Source organism: Primulina eburnea, chromosome 8 (assembly GCF_022965805.1).
Source record: "Primulina eburnea isolate SZY01 chromosome 8, ASM2296580v1, whole genome shotgun sequence".
NCBI lineage: Eukaryota > Viridiplantae > Streptophyta > Magnoliopsida > Lamiales > Gesneriaceae > Primulina > Primulina eburnea.
In genome coordinates this window covers 38,821,095-38,841,628 of record NC_133108.1, presented here as the reverse complement: position 1 = coordinate 38,841,628, position 20,534 = coordinate 38,821,095, and the positions used below count along the sequence as shown (strand labels likewise).

At 37.9% G+C, this 20,534-nt stretch overlaps 2 protein-coding genes across 3 annotated transcripts in view; both read left to right on the top strand.

Moving 5' to 3' along the window:
* The window catches only part of LOC140839620 (uncharacterized), a 50,035-nt gene extending 35,998 nt beyond the window's left edge, over positions 1 to 14,037 (top strand). Inside the window, 8 exon segments of the mRNA XM_073206451.1 lie at positions 4,482 to 6,438; positions 6,440 to 7,155; positions 7,157 to 7,526; positions 7,600 to 7,732; positions 11,215 to 11,729; positions 11,822 to 12,721; positions 13,429 to 13,638; positions 13,750 to 14,037. Of these exon segments, the coding sequence (XP_073062552.1) occupies positions 4,482 to 6,438; positions 6,440 to 7,155; positions 7,157 to 7,526; positions 7,600 to 7,732; positions 11,215 to 11,729; positions 11,822 to 12,721; positions 13,429 to 13,638; positions 13,750 to 13,947 (4,999 nt within the window). The 3' untranslated portion in view covers positions 13,948 to 14,037.
* A 480-nt stretch (positions 14,038 to 14,517) lies between these two features.
* On the top strand, positions 14,518 to 18,533 carry LOC140839621 (uncharacterized). 2 transcript variants are annotated; one of them, XM_073206453.1, is made up of 5 exons: positions 14,518 to 14,988; positions 15,071 to 15,108; positions 16,122 to 16,392; positions 16,699 to 16,985; positions 17,744 to 18,023. In XM_073206453.1, exons 1-5 carry the CDS (start codon positions 14,686 to 14,688, stop codon positions 17,748 to 17,750), a joined length of 906 nt encoding a protein of 301 aa, XP_073062554.1. In that variant the 5' UTR covers positions 14,518 to 14,685; the 3' UTR covers positions 17,751 to 18,023. The 2 variants fall into 2 exon arrangements, with proteins under 2 accessions (XP_073062554.1, XP_073062553.1); XM_073206452.1 differs by lacking the exon at positions 17,744 to 18,023 and adding an exon at positions 18,051 to 18,533 and having other exon boundaries at positions 14,521 to 14,988.
* The last annotated feature ends 2,001 nt before the right edge of the window (positions 18,534 to 20,534 follow it).

Genomic DNA, 20,534 nt, shown 5'->3' with positions numbered 1-20,534 from the left:
GTTTAGAAGGGATTTAAACAATACCGAGTTGGAGGAGTTCACTACTCTTTTAGGTGTCTTAGATACGGTTAGATTGTGTGTGGGTTCTGCGGATGTCAGGGTTTGGTTAGGAGATCCCTCTGGAGTCTTTTCGGTCTCATCTCTATATGACTCACTCACTCACACAAATTCTTTTAGTGTGTTCCCATACCATTACAATATCTGGAAAGTACCGATTCCACTAAAGGTTAAGGTGTTTTCTTGGATTGTCGCTTTGGGGACATTACAGACCTGTGACGTAGTGCAAAAGCGGATGTCGGGACTTGCTGTGTCCCCACAGTGGTGTACCTTATGCAAGAAAAGTGACGAGACTCAAGACCATATTCTGTTACATTGCTCGTTCACGACGAGAATATGGGCACAAGTTATGCAACATTTAGGATTCGAATGGGTTTTTCCAAGAAGATCGCAAGACATGTTAATCATCGAGCCGGGATTCATCAAGGGAAAGAGTATGACGAACTTTTGGTACTTAGTGGTGCATTGCACTTTTTGGTCTATTTGGATGGAACGCAACAGCAGAATTTTCAGGGAAGAGAACAAATCTTGCGAAGATATATGGGATAGTATCAGAGTCAGAGTGGCTACTTGGGCAATAATCAATCCTCAATTTCAGCACATCACATTATCAGAGTTAGCTAGAGATTGGAAGTTCATTTGTTAGTTTAATTTCCTAGTATATGATGTATGTGGATTGCTCAACTGTGGATTGCTCATCCACTGTAACTGTAACAATCTTTATTATTTAATAAAATATTAATAGTTTCTCATCAAAAAAAAAAAAATACAAAATTCTTCCACTCCTTGCTTAATCACAGAAAAAGCAGAGCAATGATTACTAAACTGGAAAGTGATGATGGTTCGGTGGTAGAGGATGAGGATGAAATTGCCAAAACAATTGTCGATTATTTCCAGCAACTGTACAGTAAACGAGATGGGAGGAGCTTTGGGATTGAAGGAGTGGATTGGAGACCTATTGATGATGACATGAGGGTTGAGCTTGAGAAACCGTTCATGGAAGAAGAAGTTAAGAAGGCGGTGTTTGAATGTGATAGATGCAAAGCGCCAGGGCCCGATGGTTACACTATGGCTCTTTATCAGGATTGTTGGGATATTGTCAAAGGTGATTTGATGAAAGTTTTGGTGGAATTTTACGAAGGGGGAGTCATAAATGGTTTGACTAATGAAACGTATATTTGTTTGATCCCAAAGAAAAACGATTCATTAAAGGTAAAAGATTTTAGACCAATTAGTCTCATCACGAGTTTATATAAGATAATTGCAAAAGTGTTGGCTACAAGAATGAAAAAGGTTTTGTCTCATACATTATCGGAATCTCAAAATGCATTTATAGAGGGGCGACAAATTTTGGATTGTTGCTTGATTGCGAATGAGGCGGTGGAGGAAGGTAAAAAATCGAATAAAAATGGTTGGGTATTGAAGATTGACTTTGAGAAAGCATATGACAGTGTCGATTGGAACTTTTTGGATTTCGTATTAGAAAAAAAAGGCTTTGGGACAAGGTGGAGAGGTTGGATGAGAGGCTGTGTATCTAATGTTTCGTTTTCCATCATGATCAACGGGAGACCAAGAGGGAAATTTAAGTCATATAGGGGGATTAGACAGGGAGATCCCTTATCACCTTTTCTTTTCAACATGGTAGTGGATGTGTTGGGCAGTTTGATCGATAAAGCAAAAGAGACAAATTTAATCAGTGGGATTGAGGTGGGACGAGAAAAGGTGGAAGTGTCACATATACAATTTGCGGATGATACCTTGTTTTTTGTTAAAACTGAGGAACACATTAGCTTTTTGGTGCAAGTGGTGAAGCTATTCTGTGACATGTTAGGTTTAAGGATCAATTGGGAAAAGAGTGCTTTATTGGGATTAAACCAAGATGAAGAACTTGAGATCGACATAGCACACACGATTGGTTGTCGTAGGGATCAATGGCCGATGAAATACTTGGGAGTTCCTCTAGGGGGCAATCCACTTAAAGCATCTTTTTGGGAACTTATTACGGTTAAATTAAGCCGGAAATTAGCGACTTGGAAAAAGGCTTTCTTGTCCAAAGGAGGGAGATTAACATTGATCGCTGCGGTACTAAGTGCTTTGCCAATTTATTTCTTGTCTCTCTTCAAAGTACCAAAAGGAGTGGCAGCGGGATGGGAGAAAACTATGCGTGATTTTTTGTGGGATGGACATGAGGGCGACACACATTGCCATATGGTTGGATGGAAGAAGGTTAGTAGACCGAAAGAGCGTGGTGGGTTAGGTGTAGGGAATATCTGTTTGAGAAACATTGCATTATTGGGAAAATGGTGGTGGAGGTTTAGTGCTGAAAATGACACGTTGTGGAGTAGAATAATCAGGAGTAAGTATGGCCTACAAGAAAATGGTTGGGACGCGGGATTGGCGAAAAATGTAACTTTCAGATGTCCGTGGAAATTCATCTCTAGAGCTTACCCGATTTATCACCGATTTGTGCGACTAGAGGTTCGAGGGGGAAATAAAATTAGATTTTGGGAGGACATTTGGTGGGGGGAGTCATCTTTCCGTGATTTGTTTCCTTCATTATATCTCATCTCACAGGGTCGTAACTTAACCATATCTCATTTCGTCTCTTTTAACTCATCTACTGCTCTATCATGGAATCTACATTTTCGTAGATCACTTCGAGATGAAGAGATCAATCAATTGTCTGTGTTCCTAGGTATTTTGGACAGGGTAATAATGGTGGAAGGGGTTGATGATTTCAGGGTATGGGAGGGGGATCCATCGGGGAAGTTTTCGGTCAAATCTTTGTTCAATTCTCTCTTCAACGTTAATAATTCTACACCACAATTCAGCTTCTTCGATATCATTTGGAAAACACCTATTCCAACAAAAATTCAGATCTTCTCTTGGACGGCAATACTTGGAAAATTACCAACATCCGAGGTGATTCAAACGAGATGGCCTACTTGTGCTCTTTCTCCAAACTGGTGTGTGTTGTGCCGTAAGGATGCGGAAACACAAGATCATTTGCTTGTTCATTGCAACTTCAGTAGTGCACTATGGGCTAGGGCTTTGGAAGAATTGAGACTGGTTTGGGTTACTCCGAAAACATCAAAGGACTTGTTTGCTACAGACCTTGGACAGTTGCTTGGCAAAAAAGGAAAAATCTTTTGGAGAGTGGTGATGCACGGAATATGTTGGGCGATATGGCTAGAGAGAAATAGAAGAATCTTTCAAGAGATTGAACAAAAAGAAGAAGATTGCTGGGAGAATATCAAGATCAATATAGCTAACTGGATTCGATCAGTCAAAGACTTCAACGGTTTATCGATTTCTGATTTATTAAGAGATTGGTCTTACATCTATTGTTAGACGTTGTGTTTTCTTTTCATTAGTAGTGGATTTCTAGTCCACTGACTGTAATGGACATTAACATATATTAATAATAAATATCTGTTTCTTATAAAAAAAAAAGAAATGAAAATTGCTCATACGCATGCCCTAGCCGCCGCTTATTTCCTAACCACAGAAAATGAAGGTGTCTTCCGATTTTGGATATGCAAAAATATTTTCATCTAAAGTGATTACAATGTCATCACACCCTCGATATGAATATTTTACTTAGGTCAACACTTGTCTTGAGCCTATAGCATTACACCACCTATCAGAAGGGTATCTTGTCATTCAGCACTAATATCCGGAAGATGACACTTTCACATCATCTTGTAGGATGGAATCTCCGAGCTCTCTTGTCGAATTGTTCATTTAACAAGCATTCTTAGAATCTCAATATTTTGCCTTGAAGAGGACACAAACCTCCACAATCTTTAGCACAAGATTTTGATTCTGGGTTATCTACCATCTCTATGACAAGGCAACTTGAAAGTGTGCCCTGTTCCATAAATATGACATTTATTTAGGGTGACACAAAATATATGACCCGACCACTTTCTATCGGTAAACCAACAGAACAATTGGAAGGCATGTAATTTGGGATGCGGGTAATACAATCTAACTTTGGTTCGGTTGACTAGTCACCTAGAGTTAGTGATTGGTTACGGGCTGAAGGAATCGAGATGGGATGAAAACGTGAAGGTTTAGAAACTGTCATTTGCGGCTGCAGTTCAAGAAGCTGGACTTATGACTTGAATAGAACTTGAACGTTACATTTGGAGTTCTAATTAAAGTCAATTTTGAGCCTTTTTGAATAAACTTTGAGCTCACGCTCGAATTTAAAATTCTGACTGCTGTTTAGTTGTGCTCTTCTGACTTGTCCTCCGTGTATTAATACTCAACTTTTAGTGGATACGTGTACACAGATATTTAAAACTGTATGATGGTTAATCTACTCCTCAACTAACTTATTTTTAACTGTTAACTTCTTTGGATATTAATTTTCTTACATAATTGTCTTGCTCCATACCTAACATATATACCCTTTGCAGGCGGTACCTTGCATATAACTTGATGCCTGTTGCTGGAGTTGCAGCACATTTGTCACGAAATGGCCATCATTTAGAGAACCATCTGTCAAACTTCATCATGTCTCCGCTTCCTCTATCAAGCAATGTAAACATTCCCGTGACTGTTGTTGGATCTTTCCTTGTGTGTCATAATCAGGGTCGCCACCTTTTCAGATTGCAACATAGCGATGCTGCATTGGAGGTGCAATCTGATGCTAGTAGTCATTTGATAGAAGCTTGGAACAGAGAATTGATGTCTTGCGTTCGCGATTCTTATGTTAAATTAATATCGGAGATGCAGCGGTTACAGAGAGATCCGTTGACCTCAACTCTTGAGCCAAATCTAGCTCGTTCTGTTAGTTTGGTTTTGAGGTCATACGGGAGGGATGCATATAATTTTTGGCCTAGATCAGGGGTTATTGCTTCAGTCAAGCAATCAAAAAATGGTGCAGAGTCAACTACGATGCCTCTTGAGGCAGACTTCGAATGTCTTATTGAACAAGTTATTAAGCCATTATATGCTCGTCTTGTTGACCTTCCAGTTTGGCGGATGTATTCTGGAAATTTAATCAAGGCTTCCGAAGGTATGTTTCTTTCACAGCCTGGAAGTGGTGTAGGAGACAACTTGCTTCCAGCTAGTGTTTGTGCTTTTGTCAAGGAACATTATCCTGTGTTTTCAGTCCCATGGGAATTGGTGGCTGAAATTCAGGCTGTGGGCATCGCTGTTAAAGAAATAAAGCCCAAGATGGTACGAGACCTTCTTCGGACTACTACTCCCCGTATTGGTGATTGGTCAATTGACACCTACATAGACGTCCTTGAATATTGTTTATCAGACATCCAACTTTTGGATTCATCTCGAGTCAGTGATCTTAACAAATCGAGGGGCTTGAGTATTTCTGATTTGGGTTCTTTAAGCAAACAGGAAGACAATTGTTCCTCAGTTGTATCAAATGCTAAGCTACATAAATATGGGGGGGTGTCTACGCTAGATTCAAACAACTCTGGGGGTGATGCAATTGAAATGATGACAAACCTAGGGAAGGCTCTATTTGAATTTGGTCGTGGAGTGGTTGAAGATATAGGTATGACCGGAGGTTCTTCCCACCGGAATACTGTGATTGGTAATAAAAGTTATGGCTTTGTTTCGATGGAAGATCAAAAGTTTTTCCATTTAGCGTCTGAAGTCAAAGGTTTACCATGTCCAACAGCGAATAATAGTTTGATAAAATTGGGGTTTACTGAAGTTTGGATTGGAAACAAGGAGGAACTATCTTTGGTTGTCTCTTTAGTGGGAAAGTTCATGCATCCCGAAGCACTTGAGCGACCAGTCTTGAAAAATATTTTCTCTAACTATTCAATGAAATCATTTTTGAAGCTCCAGACTTTCTCTTTGCGCTTGCTTGCTAGCCATCTGAAGTTTGTTTTTCATGAAAATTGGGTGATACATGTTAACTCAAATAATGCTCCCTGGTTTTCATGGGAAAAAACCGGGAGTTCTGGTGGGGAGGCAGGTCCTTCTCCTGAGTGGATATTACTCTTTTGGAAAATCTTCAGTGCCACATCAGAAGACCTCTCTCTTTTTTCTGATTGGCCCCTTATCCCTGCTTTTCTTGGTCGTCCGATCTTGTGCCGGGTGAGAGAAAGCCATCTCATCTTTACTCCTCCTTCTAGTTACAATTTACAGTCTTCTAGTGCTACTTTGGAAATAGATGCATCTGAAGTTAATCAATCTGAATTTTCCTCTGAATCTCGTGAGATGCAATCATACTTGTCATCGTTTAGATTTATTGAACAGAAGTATCCTTGGTTGTGGTCAATGCTTAACCAATGTAATATTCCTATATTTGATGTTAATTTTATTGATTGTGCTGCTTCATCAAATTGTTTGCCAGAAGATGGCAAGTCATTAGGGAAAGTTATAGTATCCAAGCTTGTGGCCTGCCAAACAAGCTGGTTATTTTCCCGAAATTACTTCCTTTTCAACTTCAGATCGAGATGAGCTTTTCAATTTATTTGCCGCTGATATCATTTCCAGTGGTTGCTCTTATGCGAGGGAAGAACTTGAAGTTTTACGCAATCTTCCTATTTACAGAACAGTACTCGGGAATTATACCCAACTGCAAGACCAAGATCTTTGCATTATCTCATCAAATACATTTCTCAAGCCATTTGATGATCGTTGTCTTTCTCACTCTTCTAATTCTTCTGAAAGTTCTTTCCTTCGAGCACTTGGAATCCCTGAATTGCATGATCCACAGATCCTTGTGAAATTTGGATTGCCTGGATTTGAATGTAAATCTCAGCTTGAGCGGGAGGATATCTTGATATACTTGTACACAAATTGGCAAGACCTATATTTAGATTCATCTGTGTTAGAAGTGCTTAAGGATACCAATTTTGTCAAAACAGCTGACGTTCGATCTGAAAACCTATGTAAACCGAAAGATCTTTTTGACCCCAGTGATTCATTATTGACTTATGTATTCTCTGGAGTAAAGCAGAAATTTCCAGGAGAGAGGTTTGTTTCTGATGGATGGCTTCAGATTTTACGAAAAACAGGTCTCAGAACTTCAACTGAAACAGATGTGGTGTTAGAATGTGCCAAAAGAGTGGAGTATCTAGGGAAATGAGTGTATGAACCCCACAGAAGTTCCGGATGACCTTGAGACCAACGGTATACATTCAGAGAATGGGGTAACTATTGAAATTTGGGAACTGGCTGAAAGTTTAGCGAAAACAATTTTTTCAAATTTTGCTGTACTTTATGGGAACAAATTTTGCAATCTCCTCGGCAAGATTTCTTGCATTCCAGCTGAAAATGGTTTTCCAAATATGGGTGGCAAAAGGAATGGGAACAGAGTGCTTTGTTCTTACAGTGATGCTATATTGGTTAAGGATTGGTCTCTTGCTTGGAGTTGTGCCCCAGTTCTTTTGAAACAGACTGTTGTACCTCCAGAATATGCTTGGGAACCACTACATTTGAGGAGTCCTCCAGCCTTTTCAACCGTGCTGAAGCACCTTCAGGTGCGGTTTTGCATTGTGATTATTTGATTGACATAGCTTATTTTACTTGACATGTATCAAATATCTTCCTCAGATTATTGGAAGAAATGGTGGGGAGGACACTCTTGCTCATTGGCCTGCTGTATCAGGTTGCAGAACAATTGATGAAGCTTCCCTTGAGGTGTTAAGGTATCTGGACAAAGTCTGGGGCTCCCTCTCTTCATCAGGTGCCTTACCTTGATCTAGTTTTAGTGTTGATACTTTTGTCTGGGCACATGCATGCACAGGATATAATGCTTCAGGCAATCCCATTGCTCTTCTTTATATTTTTCATTTTTATTTATGACTAGTCACAACTCCCGCTTTAATGTTTCAATTTAATCACAATCTTGGTCGGTCACATTTCACCTTTTAAGTTCTCTGTTGCATGAATTATGCTGGTATGATTTGATTGTGGTGCTTTCTACATTTTTAAATTGCATTCTCTGGTTCATTGGCGTAAATTATCATTAGATTCATGTTGTTTCAGTTTTACTTAATACTTGACAACTATTAATATTATTTTTTTATAAGAGACGACATTTTATTAATAATAATGTAAGTAAAAATTACATTAGTGGACTAGTGGTCCACTAAATCATGAAGTACATAACACATAATTGTTTTAATTATACACAAAAGCTCAATCTCGCAATATATCAAATATCGAGACATTCTTGAAGTCTTCATGAGTGCCGATCCACATAACTACTGAGATCTTGATTTTTTCCCAACATTGTTCTCTAGTTTCTTCTTTGTCATAAAAAATTCTTCTATTTCTTTCCAGGCATTACTATCCAGCATATGCATTGAACCATGACTTGCCAAAAAGTTCTCCCCTTCTTACAAGTTAGCTGTCCTAAATCCATAGCAAATAAATCCCTTGTTGACTCCGGCATCACCCAAACCAATTCAAGTTCTTGCAACGCTTTAGACCACAAACCGGTCGTGAATGTACAATGGATGAGCATATGATCCTGAGTTTCTGTGTCATTTCTACACAACACACACTAATTTGGACAAATGGCAATTGAGGGCCACTTTATTTGCATCATCTCCGAGGTCGGTAGCTTACCCTGAGTAGCTGTCTATGAGAAAACCTGAATTTTTTTTGGAACTGGAACCTTCCAAATTTGATTGAAAAGAGGAAAAACCGGAAAACGACTAGGAGGAAAAAAAGACTCGAAGAATGATTTGACCGGAAAAAGCCCAGAAGAATCCCCTCTCCACACTCGGACAGTCATCTACCCCTTCAATCAACCTAACTCTCTCTAACACCCCTAATAGCTCGGACAACTGAAAAAGTTCAACATCTCTGACTGCCCTCCTAAAATGAAAGTCCCAAGATTGAGTAGACAAGGCATTATCGAAATAGACATAGTTAGAAATAGGTAAATTATGAAATGTCGATAATTGAAATAAGGCAGGAAAAAGCTCTTTGAAAAGAAAATCTCCCAACCACCTATCTTCCCAAAATCTAGCCTTATTACCCCCTCTCACCTCGATTGAAACACGCTGCTGAAAAGTCGGGTATATTCGGGAAATAAACTTCCAAGGGCACTTAAACGTAACGTTTTTTGCCAAACATGCATCCCACCCATTCTCTTGTAACCCATATAAATTTTTTTATTTATTGAAAACTAGATATATTATATTAATTTAAAGTTACATCAGTTGCACGGATAAGTAATCCGCAACAACGTTACAATTGGAGTAACTTAACCCAAACTCTACGACATCATTACAATAACCTCAATAGGCACAAATCTTATGACATAAGCACACTCAATTCACAAGCAAACAAATTTCCAGTCCCTAATTAATTCCGAGATGCTTAAATGATTGAACTCTTTCAAGTTTGTTGTCCAAGATGCGATTCTGAATTTTATTTTATCCCATACATGATCGACTCCGAGACATCATCAAATATTCTTCTTTTCCTTTCCAACCAGATGGACCAAAATATGTAGTGAATTATCAAATATCAGAAGTTGCTGAATTTTTTGTGTATGTGAGACACAGAATCCGGATAAAAAAGATCTTTGCTTGCCTCGGAGCGACCCATTGATATCCTAGCTCTTGTATAACTCTCGACCAAATACCACTAGAGAATGAGCAATGTAGAAGTATATGATCCTGATTCTACTCATTGTTCGGGCATAAGCAACACCATTGCGGGCTTAAAGCACAGTTCTTCCACCTTCTTTGCACTGAGTCGGTCGTAGGAATCTTCCCCAAGGCCACGATCCACGAGAAAATCTTAATCTTTTGCGGGACATTTACTTTCCAGATATTATCATAAAAGCCGAATGAATGGAAATTTGAAAGAGGAAAGAATGAGTTATAAAAGGAACTAACAGAAAACGACCCTGAAGGATCCTCCAACCAGACTCTAAGATCCTCACTCCCCATCTGCAATCTGACACTCTCTAAGACACCCAACAAATCAGTGAAATCCCCCAACTCACCCTCAGTAAGATCTGTCCTAAACCTCACATCCCAAATGATAGAAGAACTACCCCCACTATTGACGACTGCTATGAAGTGACTGATAGGTTTATTGGTAGAAATGCAAATATGAAACAAAGACGAAAATCTAATCTTGAACGAGACCCCACCCTCCCAAATATCCTCCCAAAAACGAATGAGATTACCCTGCTTAGGCACCACCCTAGTAAGTTGATGAAAAGCCAAGTAAGACCGAGAGATGAACTTCCAAGGACTTCTGAATGTCGCTTTTGTCCGCCAACCCCAAATCCCACCCGTTTTCCTGAATCCCGTAGATGCTCTTAATAACTTTCTTCCACAGCACCCCTTTTCCACCGAACCTCTCCACCACCATTTCCCAAGAAGAGCCTTATTCTTGAGATGTATATCCCCCAATCTAAACCGCCTTAGATCTCTAGCTCTTGGTGTTTGTGAAGGAATCTGGATACAAAGATTGCTTGAAGAATTGGGAAGAGCTACAGGAAATTCTATCAAGATTTTATGTGACAATCAAGCTGCCATTAGCATTGCAAAGAACCCTGTAGAAATCATGATAGAACAAAACACATCGAGATAGATCAATATTTTATTTCAGAAAAAGTTAAGAAGGCGATTATAGAATTGATCTATACTTCTACAAAATCACAAACAACATACTTACTCACTAAAGCTCTTCCGAGAACCAGCTTTGAAGAACTAAGTCACAAGCTGTGCATGTGCAATATCTACGCCCATCTTGAGGGGGAGTGTAAAATGATGGAGCAAAGTTAGAAATTTGATACTATTGTAAATATGTAGAGGATTTATAGGGATTATATCAGATTAATTTTGGAATGGTGTTTTTAGGAGATTTGTTATCTAAGATTAAGTCCTAATTATATGGTTATTAATTTGCACTATTTCTATAAATATTGTACTCGGTGGAATTCATAATGAGGAATATTCTTATCTCAAATCTACAGAACTCTATCTTTGTGGAACACTTACTTTATGAGTAGGACTCTTCCCATTTAAAAATAAATGTATTTTGCTGACCAGTTCAATGCATATGACGCTTTACTTGACTTTGAAAATAGATAATGAAAATAGATAATCCTATTTATTGAATGAGCTTTTAGGGCCTATAAGTTTCTCCCCTTTCTTAGTTTCTAAAATTCATTTAATTTTATTGCTGCTTTGACAGACATCTCAATGCTGCAGCAAGTTGCCTTCCTGCCTGCTGCAAACTTTACTCGCTTGGTAACAGCTAGCTCTCTGTTTGCTCGTTTGACGATAAATCTCTCTCCATTTGCTTTTGAACTCCCTTCAGAATATCTTCCTTTTGTGAAGATTCTTAGAGATCTGGGTCTTCAGGACTCTCTTTCTGTTGTTTCTGCGAGGAATCTTCTTTCAGATCTACAAAAATCTTGTGGTTATCAGCGACTAAATCCAAATGAATTGCGTGCTGTTATTGAAATTTTACACTTTTTATGTGATGAGCCAAACAGTTTAGCCATCTCCAACGGGGAATCCGAAGCAATCGTCCCTGATGATGGATGTAGACTTGTCCATGCACATTCATGTGTATTTATTGATCTTCTTGGTTCAAAATATGTGAAGCATATCGACACGTCCAGGTTAAGATTTGTTCACCCAGATCTTCCCGAAAGTGTGTGTGTGACCCTTGGTGTGAGAAAGCTCTCTGAGGTCGTCATAGAGGTAATTCAACAAGCCGAAGTTAACATCTTGTAGTTTTTCTATTACATAGTGTTTCACCTCATGATATTGGGAAATCAACTGTCTGTCTGTAGGAATTGGATGACAGTGAAGATTTATGCCCTTTGGAATGTATTGGATCAGTTTCTCTAGCTGTCATCAGGCAAAAGTTGAACAATCAATCGTTTCAGGCTGCGCTGTGGAGAGTACTGTCTAGCATAGCAAGATTTTCCTCTGGATTTAGTCCTCCAGTCTTGGAGACTGTCCAAGAATCATTGGAGTCTATCGCAGAACGATTGAAGTTTGTTCGATTCTTATACACTCGTTTCTTGTTACTGCCAAAGTCACTGAACATTACCCTCATTGCAAAGAAATCTGGCATCCCTGAGTGGGAGGATGTATCCAAACACAAGGCTTTATACTTTGTCGATCGGTTCCAAACTTGCATCTTAATTGCTGAGCCAACAAAATATATTGCCGTTACTGATGTAATTGCTGCTGCTGTAAGTCACATACTGGACTCACCAGTCCCATTACCCATTGGATCTTTGTTTGTGTGTCCAGAATATACTGAGACTGCAGTCCTCGATATCCTGAAATTTTTTCCTCATATAAGAGAGACCGAGTTTCAAGGTGGTAGCAATTTGCTTGGCAAAGAGATACTGCCCCAAGATGCAATTCAAGTGCAATTCAACCCATTAAGACCTTTCTACAAAGGAGAGATAGTGGCCTGGAAGTCTTCCGATGGAGAAAGACTGAAGTACGGCAGGGTTCCAGAGAATGTTAGGCCATCAGTGGGACAAGCACTCTACAGATTCATGCTGGAAACATCACCAGGGATGATTGTGCCCCTTCTTTCTTCAAACATTTTCTCATTCAAGAATATTTCATACAGCAGTGAATTTTCATCAGCAACTATGCAGGAGAGCGAGCATATGATTCGTGATAAATCATTGCCGGAAACTTCTGGAGGAGTCAGATCAAGGTCCTTCCAGGTATGTGACTGTCTCAGTCGACGTTCTTTACTTGTTAATGAATTACATAATCTTAGAATATTTTGTAGCATGGTTCGATAAGTTTGATAGATCCTTTCTTGTGAATTCGCCAGAATTTTGATGAGTGATTGAAACCATGGATTTCTAATTTATAGAAGCTGTCAAGGATAGATGTAGCGTGTGTACAACTTATTATTTTTGAAAATTTTATTCTGTTATAAAATTTAAATTTAATATTTACTGATGTGAGTAACTTAAATTACAAGTGTGGTAGAACAAATGAAATTAAATTTTAATCAAGTTATGGTAATATTGAAGAGAGAGAATTTAGGAATGAGTAATACGAGATTTGTTAGATAAAATGAATAGGCTTTAATTATTTACCATTATAGGGTTTGGCCTGTTTAGCTTAAGAAGCATTTTCATCTACACTTGAAATATTAAATTAGTTATCCTATTAGCTCTTCTTTTAAAATATGTATGCGTAGATAGATTTTCACTGTGGTTCTGAAAGAATATGAAACTCTCCTTCATGGATCGGCTCATTCATTGTTTGAGGTTAGAAGTTACGAGAAGAGCACTTGTTTCCTTCTTATCATGCATTTTTTTCCCAATGCAAGTCTCAATCCTCAATTTGTAATTATGGCAATCGACCGTACCATTGTCTGAAAATAATTTCAATTAGTTTGATTTTTTGCCATGAGAAGATGCTGACCAATGTTATAAATGAGCAGCGGCAGCCAGTGCAAGACCTTCAGCAAGGCCGGGTATCAGCTGCAGAATTCGTGCAGGCGGTTCATGAAATGCTTTTTGCAGCTGGCATCAATCTCGATATAGAAAAGCAGTCGTTACTGCAAACAGCATTGACACTTAAAGAACAGCTGAAGGAATCTCAGGCTGAGCTATTGCTGGAACAGGTAACTATATTAAAATTTGTGTTGTGAAATGTGCGCTGACAAAAAATTACCAATTAAAAGAACGTTTGAAATTGATAAAGGTCATTAACTATAATGTGCTGTGATGAACAGGAAAAGTCTGAGATGGCTATCAAAGAAGCTGATACAGCAAAAGCAGCATGGTCATGCCGAGTCTGTTTAAATAATGAAGTTGATGTTTCCTTGATTCCCTGTGGTCATGTACTATGTCGACGATGCTCATCTGCAGTTTCGAGGTGTCCTTTCTGTCGTCTCCAAGTTTCAAAAACAATGAGAATATATAGGCCTTGATCACTACTCACAATTAGGTTTTTAATTAAGTTATCGATGTATTGTCACATTTGGTCATATGATGGTATGTAAGTAATGTGTTGTTACAAACCAGGAGGGATGGTCTTCCTTCCCGAGGTTAGGCTAGTCCGATGAAGCTCGGATACTTGGGCTACACTAACATATACATACATATATACACACACACACACACACACACACACACACACACAAGTACCGTCACAACAAACCCATTTCATGGCTATTCTTGCTACAGCAATTGCAAAGTTGTTCTTAATCCATGAAGCACAAAATATGTGGAATGGAATAATGCCCAAAACACCAGAAATTATTAACCAGTTTAACTTGAATCTAAATCTCTCCTCATTTTAATTTAAACCATACTTAAATCCTTGAATTCTAAATTTCTACGGTCCTCATTATTCCATCAACAAAAAATAAATACAATTGGTGTAATACGTCAGATAATATGAATTTTTCTACGAATTACATCTGAATTTATAGCTTTTGCTATAATGTTTCAGGCAACATCATCCTTGTCTTAAAGGATTATGAATCTTCCATTTATTTTTTAATTCAGAGTTATAGATGGGGCGACATGAAATTTCTAAAAATCTTGAATATATGCATATCACGAGAACAAAATATCATTTGTGATTCTTTGGTCTTGCGTGATCCTCCAGGAGGTTCCTATCCCTCCCTCACACACGATCTCTTTCCGCCGAAGGGTCGAGAGATATGGTCCATAATTCTCTCGCGATAACGTACCAGAAGCCAGCTTTCTCGTTTCCTTCCACTTCTGCCTACGACTCTCATCGCTCCCTGTTGTGCTCAACAACAAGAAGCCTTGGATTTTCCAAGTTCAAGATTTTTTCCAAGAAAGATGATGGCGGTGATAATGGGTCGGCGGAGCAGTTCTTGCAGAACAATTCTATTGCGGATTTCATGAGGTTTAAGAGGGACGGACATTCCCAGTTGCAGACTGCTGTTGTTAGTTACCGCAAGAAGTTCCCTTGGTCCCTTCTTCAGCCCTTTCTGCAGGTCAGTTTTTCATTTTGATTCGGTTTTGGTGTATGGAGGTGGCTTCCTTTTCTGTTTTCAAGCGATTCTTTTGTTTTTGTAGGTGGACTTGGTATCAACTATTCACATTGCGGATAAGGAGTATGTTTTTACCCACTCTAATTCTGGGAACTTTTGGGGGTCCCTTTTCATGTTACTTGTTTGGAATTGTAGTGGAAAAGTTAACTTATCTTATGCATATTCATGAGAATTGTTAATATGTGAATTAATCGAGTCAGAAGAACAGGATAAGGTGCTACTGCCTAAAAAGGATAAGAATGGTGATTGAGAAAGCTCTAAGGATGCGTTTATTGGTGGGGATGAGTTTCTTTATATGTGTGAGCTGCTTTGCCGGAAGCATGCAACCATACATGTTGAGGAATATTTTCCTGGAATAATATCCCACATATTTTTGCATCAATTTTATTCTATGACTGCTCCTAACTAGCATGCTGATTAAAGCTTCACAGTTGTCTTGCTGTCATGTTGTGTTTTTGAGCTTCTTTGGTTTTCTTGTTGTCATGTTGCGTTTTCTATTTTGATCTTTTGATTCTATTGGTCTTTCTCCTTGGTTTTGGGTTCCTCACTCACACCCTCACTTTCTTTTTTCTGGTTCTTCATATATCCTGGTGTTAGACAAGTGAGATACAATGTTTGTGCTACATTTTCTTTGCATACGTGGATATATTTAGACAGGGCTTTCTTGTATTTCTTTCTCATCTCCTAAAACATCAAGACACCAACAGCTGAATCATATATCTGCTGCCTGTATGAATTTGCGCTTTACCATTCAGATTCGCCAAACCCTTGAATATCATGGCCTTCACGAGCAGCATAGGTCAAATGAGTTGTGGAATAAGCAGGAGTGTTGGTTCTCCATTTTCATTTGGAGGCGACTGGTAGCTCGTACAATATTGTCTTCTATTTGTGGATTAAGTATTTTCAGAAATACAAATGAAAGAGAATGTAGAAGTGGGCTACGTAGGAGAATGTGTATTAATTTATTTAAATATTATACTCATCCGATTATTAGTTTTGCTCAACATGTATTTTTTATAAGTTATACTTAATGTTTTTCCGACTATTAGGAACCAACAAATGGGAATGTTTTACAGGTACTTTGCAACCCTGCAAAATGTACTTGAGTCGTATGATTGTATTCTTTATGAGATGGTTGCTAGCAGAGAAAGTTTAGAAAGCAGGAGAAAACCTGATTCTAAAAAGAAGCTGAGGGGATCATCTTTTAGGGGATTTAATATTCTTGGATGCATTCAGAGACAGATGTCTAAACTACTTATGCTTGATTTTCAACTAGATTGTCTTGATTATCAACTTGAGAATTGGTATCATGCTGATCTTGACTTTGAGACTTTCAAGTCACTTCAGGTATCATTTTGTCATATATTCATTCTATTCTTTACACCAATCAACCTTAAACACTACTTCATCCATTGCTACTATTAAGTTTTAATAGCTGGATATTTCATGTACATTCTTTTTCTACGCCTCAACAAATAAGTTTCCTGTCGAAACTCTTGAATCACATTTGAGAAAATTAGGCGAGTGTAAGATTTTGGGTCAATTTATTTCTACTGACATGAAATTGTTGTTTACGTTCATCATTCCTCATTCCGATGCCTGTGATATCATTTAAAAGTTTGAAGCCTTACTGTTGTTACCAATCCATTTCAGCTTGAAAAAGGCGAGAGCTTCATCACATTTGCCAGGGATATGACACTTAGATCCACGAAAGCTATAGTGATGCCTGCTCCCCTCCGAGAAGATCTTGGTCCTTGGAGATCTAAACTTTTATGGGCTTCCAGAGTGATACCGATGCCTCTTGTTGGTCTTCTCATAATTGGAAGCGTGTGCACAGATATGGGAAATGAAGCAGAAGAAAATCTTGAATTTAAAGCCCTGTCCAGGCTTGACTTCAGTGCAGCAATGAAAGTTTTCCTTGCAAAGAGGCTTACATCTGAGTGAGTATTTTTACTTTTGAAATATACGCTTTTCTATTTTATCTGTTGAACTTCTAGCATGTTCTTTATTGTTTTGAAAATTATTTTGTTCACTTAGTTATGAAAGTAATGAAAGCTTCATGTACATATGTATGTATATATATCTTTGTGTGTGGTGTATCTATGCTATACCACATGTTTAATGAACGTATCATTTGTTTTTTGGTCTATTTTGTCTGTCACCAATTAAATCTACCAAAATTACCTTTATTCGAATTATCTAGACGGAGTTTTAGTTTAGATCTAATTTTTATATATTGTTATTCAAATTCAATAAAAGATTCTTAATAAAAACTATTCCTAGTTTTGATCTTTATGTTATGATTGTAGACAAAAATGATTTAGACCAGACAATTTGTAGGGCATACAAGCCACACACCCAATGTATATACTATGTAGCTAGTATATACATGTACGTGTGTTTTTATGTGTGTGTAAGTGGCTGTATGCATATATATGTGTATCCATATTTATTAATGTGCACGTAACTATGAATACATGTATTGAGTGTTACATATTTATATTTTCTGTAGTTCCATTATTGGTAAAAAAAGCACCCAAAAGTGGCACCTGTTGCTTTGCCTTCAGTTTTCAGCTTTGAATACTTAATTTTAGAGATTAACAAGCAGAAGCTCTTTTGCAGATAATTTTGTTTCTATTCATTTTGGTCCTTAAAGATTGTTCAACTTCTTATTAACCTGCTATTGTTGTGTCCAAAGGCCATAATTGCAGAAGCCATTACACATGAGCCAGTCAAGGAGTTAAAATGAAGTATTTATGCATTTTGCGTGTAAAAATGAGACGGGAAGGCCGGACTGTTAAGTGAATCACGGTCTTTACAAGTCTGCAGCACAAGCTGTTGACATGCTGTAGCTTCACAAAACTTGTGCAATGTGTATTTTACCATCATAACATAGATGACAGATTGACAGTGTGGATGAATGGTGAAATTTTATATCGACGTATCTATTCATTCAACTCTTTTGTGACGGTAGATAGATAACTTTATACCACTACTCTCTGTAGGTTCTCACAGGTTACAGCTGATGTGGAAGAGAGATCTGTTATTATTGGCGAGAGAAACAGAGCCGCTACAGAAGCACTTGATAGAGCAATTAATGTCGGACATAAAAAGATTGCAATACTATACGGGGGTGGACACATGCCAGATTTGGGACGACGCCTCCGAGAAGAATTTGACCTTGTTCCTTCCCAGGTGCATTGGGTAACAGCGTGGTCGATTAGAAATAAAAATATCACCAGTGATTCATTTCCTTTCTTGAGAACATTAGCTGAAATCTCTGGTTGGCCTTTAAACCGATACCAGACTCTTGCATTGCTCATCTTTTCTTCAGTCCTTGCATTGGATCTCTGGTTCTGGGAACTCTTTTTTGGTACAACAGTAGATTGGATTTCACATGTTGCTGCGGACTTGTTTCGACATGTTGACGCCACTCCATTTATGTAATGGCTTATACATATATATTGCAATGGCATCATTTTATTTAATTTCTTGATTTTATCTCGAATTAAAGACAATATTATAGATTTATTTAATTACATCTAAAATAAAAATACTCCACTAAATACATTTCATGTCTTGGTCTCCAAAGAAAATTGAACTTGTATTTAAGTAGTGCTATTTATATCGAGTGCGAAGCACAAATCAATAAATTGAGGCTAGAACTAGTCGTCCAACAAATAATAAATTGTTGACTATTATTATTATTATTATTAAGATTTTGTTAATTGTTATTCCATGTAGAGACATCAATGATACTGACGTCGTGACACGGATATGACTCATACGACACGATTCTTGATACCACACATCGATCCTAAATTATAGGTATTATATATGTACACGACATTGAAAATAAATATCAACATATATTCAAAAACAAATCAATATCATTAAGTCAATATATCAAAAATTTGCGAAAATATGCATATCATATTTAAAATTGTCTATCAAATAATAAATCAGTTAACGGTGAACTTGTATCGATGGATTTGAAGCCATGAATTTGAATAATATTATATCGAACAAAGGGACGGTTTAGTCATACGGTCGCAATATTAATAAATTGTCGCTACAATAGCGACGATTGGATATAAACTGTGGCTAAAAATGCGACGGTATACATTAAACCGTCGCTTATTTTGGAAGCGACTCTTTTACAAACCGTCACAATAAAGTGCGACGGTTTAATTATATCGTCGCAATATTAGCGACAGTTTATTAAAAACTGTCGCCACAGTAGCGACGGTTAAAGATAAATCGTGGCTAAAAAAGCGACGGGTTTTATTAAACCGTCGCTATGTAGCGACGGTTACAGTAAAACTGTCGCCATTATAGCGACGGATTGATTAAAACCGTCGCTAATCCATCTGTTTTTTTGTAGATTTGAAGTTGGAAAAAAAACCAAGAGAAATGAAAATTATAGAAATACGTAGTCTAGTTGATTTTTAATTTTAGGTAGAAATTTAAAGTGATTTGTTGCGAGGTTTTTGGATTTTACGTGGGACTTGGATTCCATGCCTAAGGATAAGAATTGAACTAATTTTTGTCATCTGTGTCCACGTCAAACATGCTCCCATCATTTAAAACATGCTGCCATCACTTTACATGATGGCTTCCACGACGTTTCATGTTTCTCGATACACCATAAATTGCTCTTGGATAACACACAGATGTGTGCATCTATGCATATATATAATTTTGATATATTATCTTATACTTTCATAAGGATCCGAGTCATCATTAACTCGGGTTATTAATTAGATAGCCCAGATCAGAGACAATGTGTCGGGTACTTTCCTCACTAGTCGGACATTTCTCCTCTTCCCAGGTAATCAATAGTCCGGGCCCTCATACAAGCACTCAGGTACCTTACCACCCGTGCCACCTCGAGAATTGTGCCACACTCGAGTATGATTGATACAAGCTGTCTAATCTGTCAGAGCAACATGAGTTTGGAGTGTTCTGAAAGTCATCAGAATTTATAGTATGGGCAGCCGACTTGTCATACTTAGTAGCTGACACTGAAAACGAGGTACCTACCCCATTTTTCTACTATAAATAGCAGGTATTAATGTCATTTACAGATTCTGAAATCTTTGAACTCTAAAACATTTACATAAATTCTCTCATATATTCGCTTGTGTTCATCTTCAACCTCCTGACTTAAGCATCGGAGTGACTACGCCGGACATCCCTCCAACGCCCATTCACGAGTTACTTTCTTGTTTGCAGGTGTTATCGAAGCCATTATCTATACTCAAATTCCTAAACAATAAATTATTGATTTGATCCGGTGAAGCCCCTTACCCGACTCATCCATTTCACTAAGATCACATCATTATCTATTTGTTGTATACATTTTTGCGTCCATCACTAAGGTGATACCCATCTATTGAATATATTATTTGGATACATTTCATCACATATAATAGACGATTGTCGTCTTATTGATAAACACAAAGATGAACACGTTGACTAGATAACAT

What these genes read in the sequence shown, in the direction of transcription:
- LOC140839621 (XM_073206452.1), top strand. Translation starts at nt 14,686, where the DNA reads ATGGTCCATAATTCTCTCGCGATAACGTACCAGAAGCCAGCTTTCTCG. An exon ending in TTCTTCAGCCCTTTCTGCAG is followed by an intron (nt 14,989 to 15,070) that starts GTCAGTTTTTCA and finishes TTGTTTTTGTAG; the next exon opens with GTGGACTTGGTATCAACTAT. An exon ending in ATTCACATTGCGGATAAGGA is followed by an intron (nt 15,109 to 16,121) that starts GTATGTTTTTAC and finishes AATGTTTTACAG; the next exon opens with GTACTTTGCAACCCTGCAAA.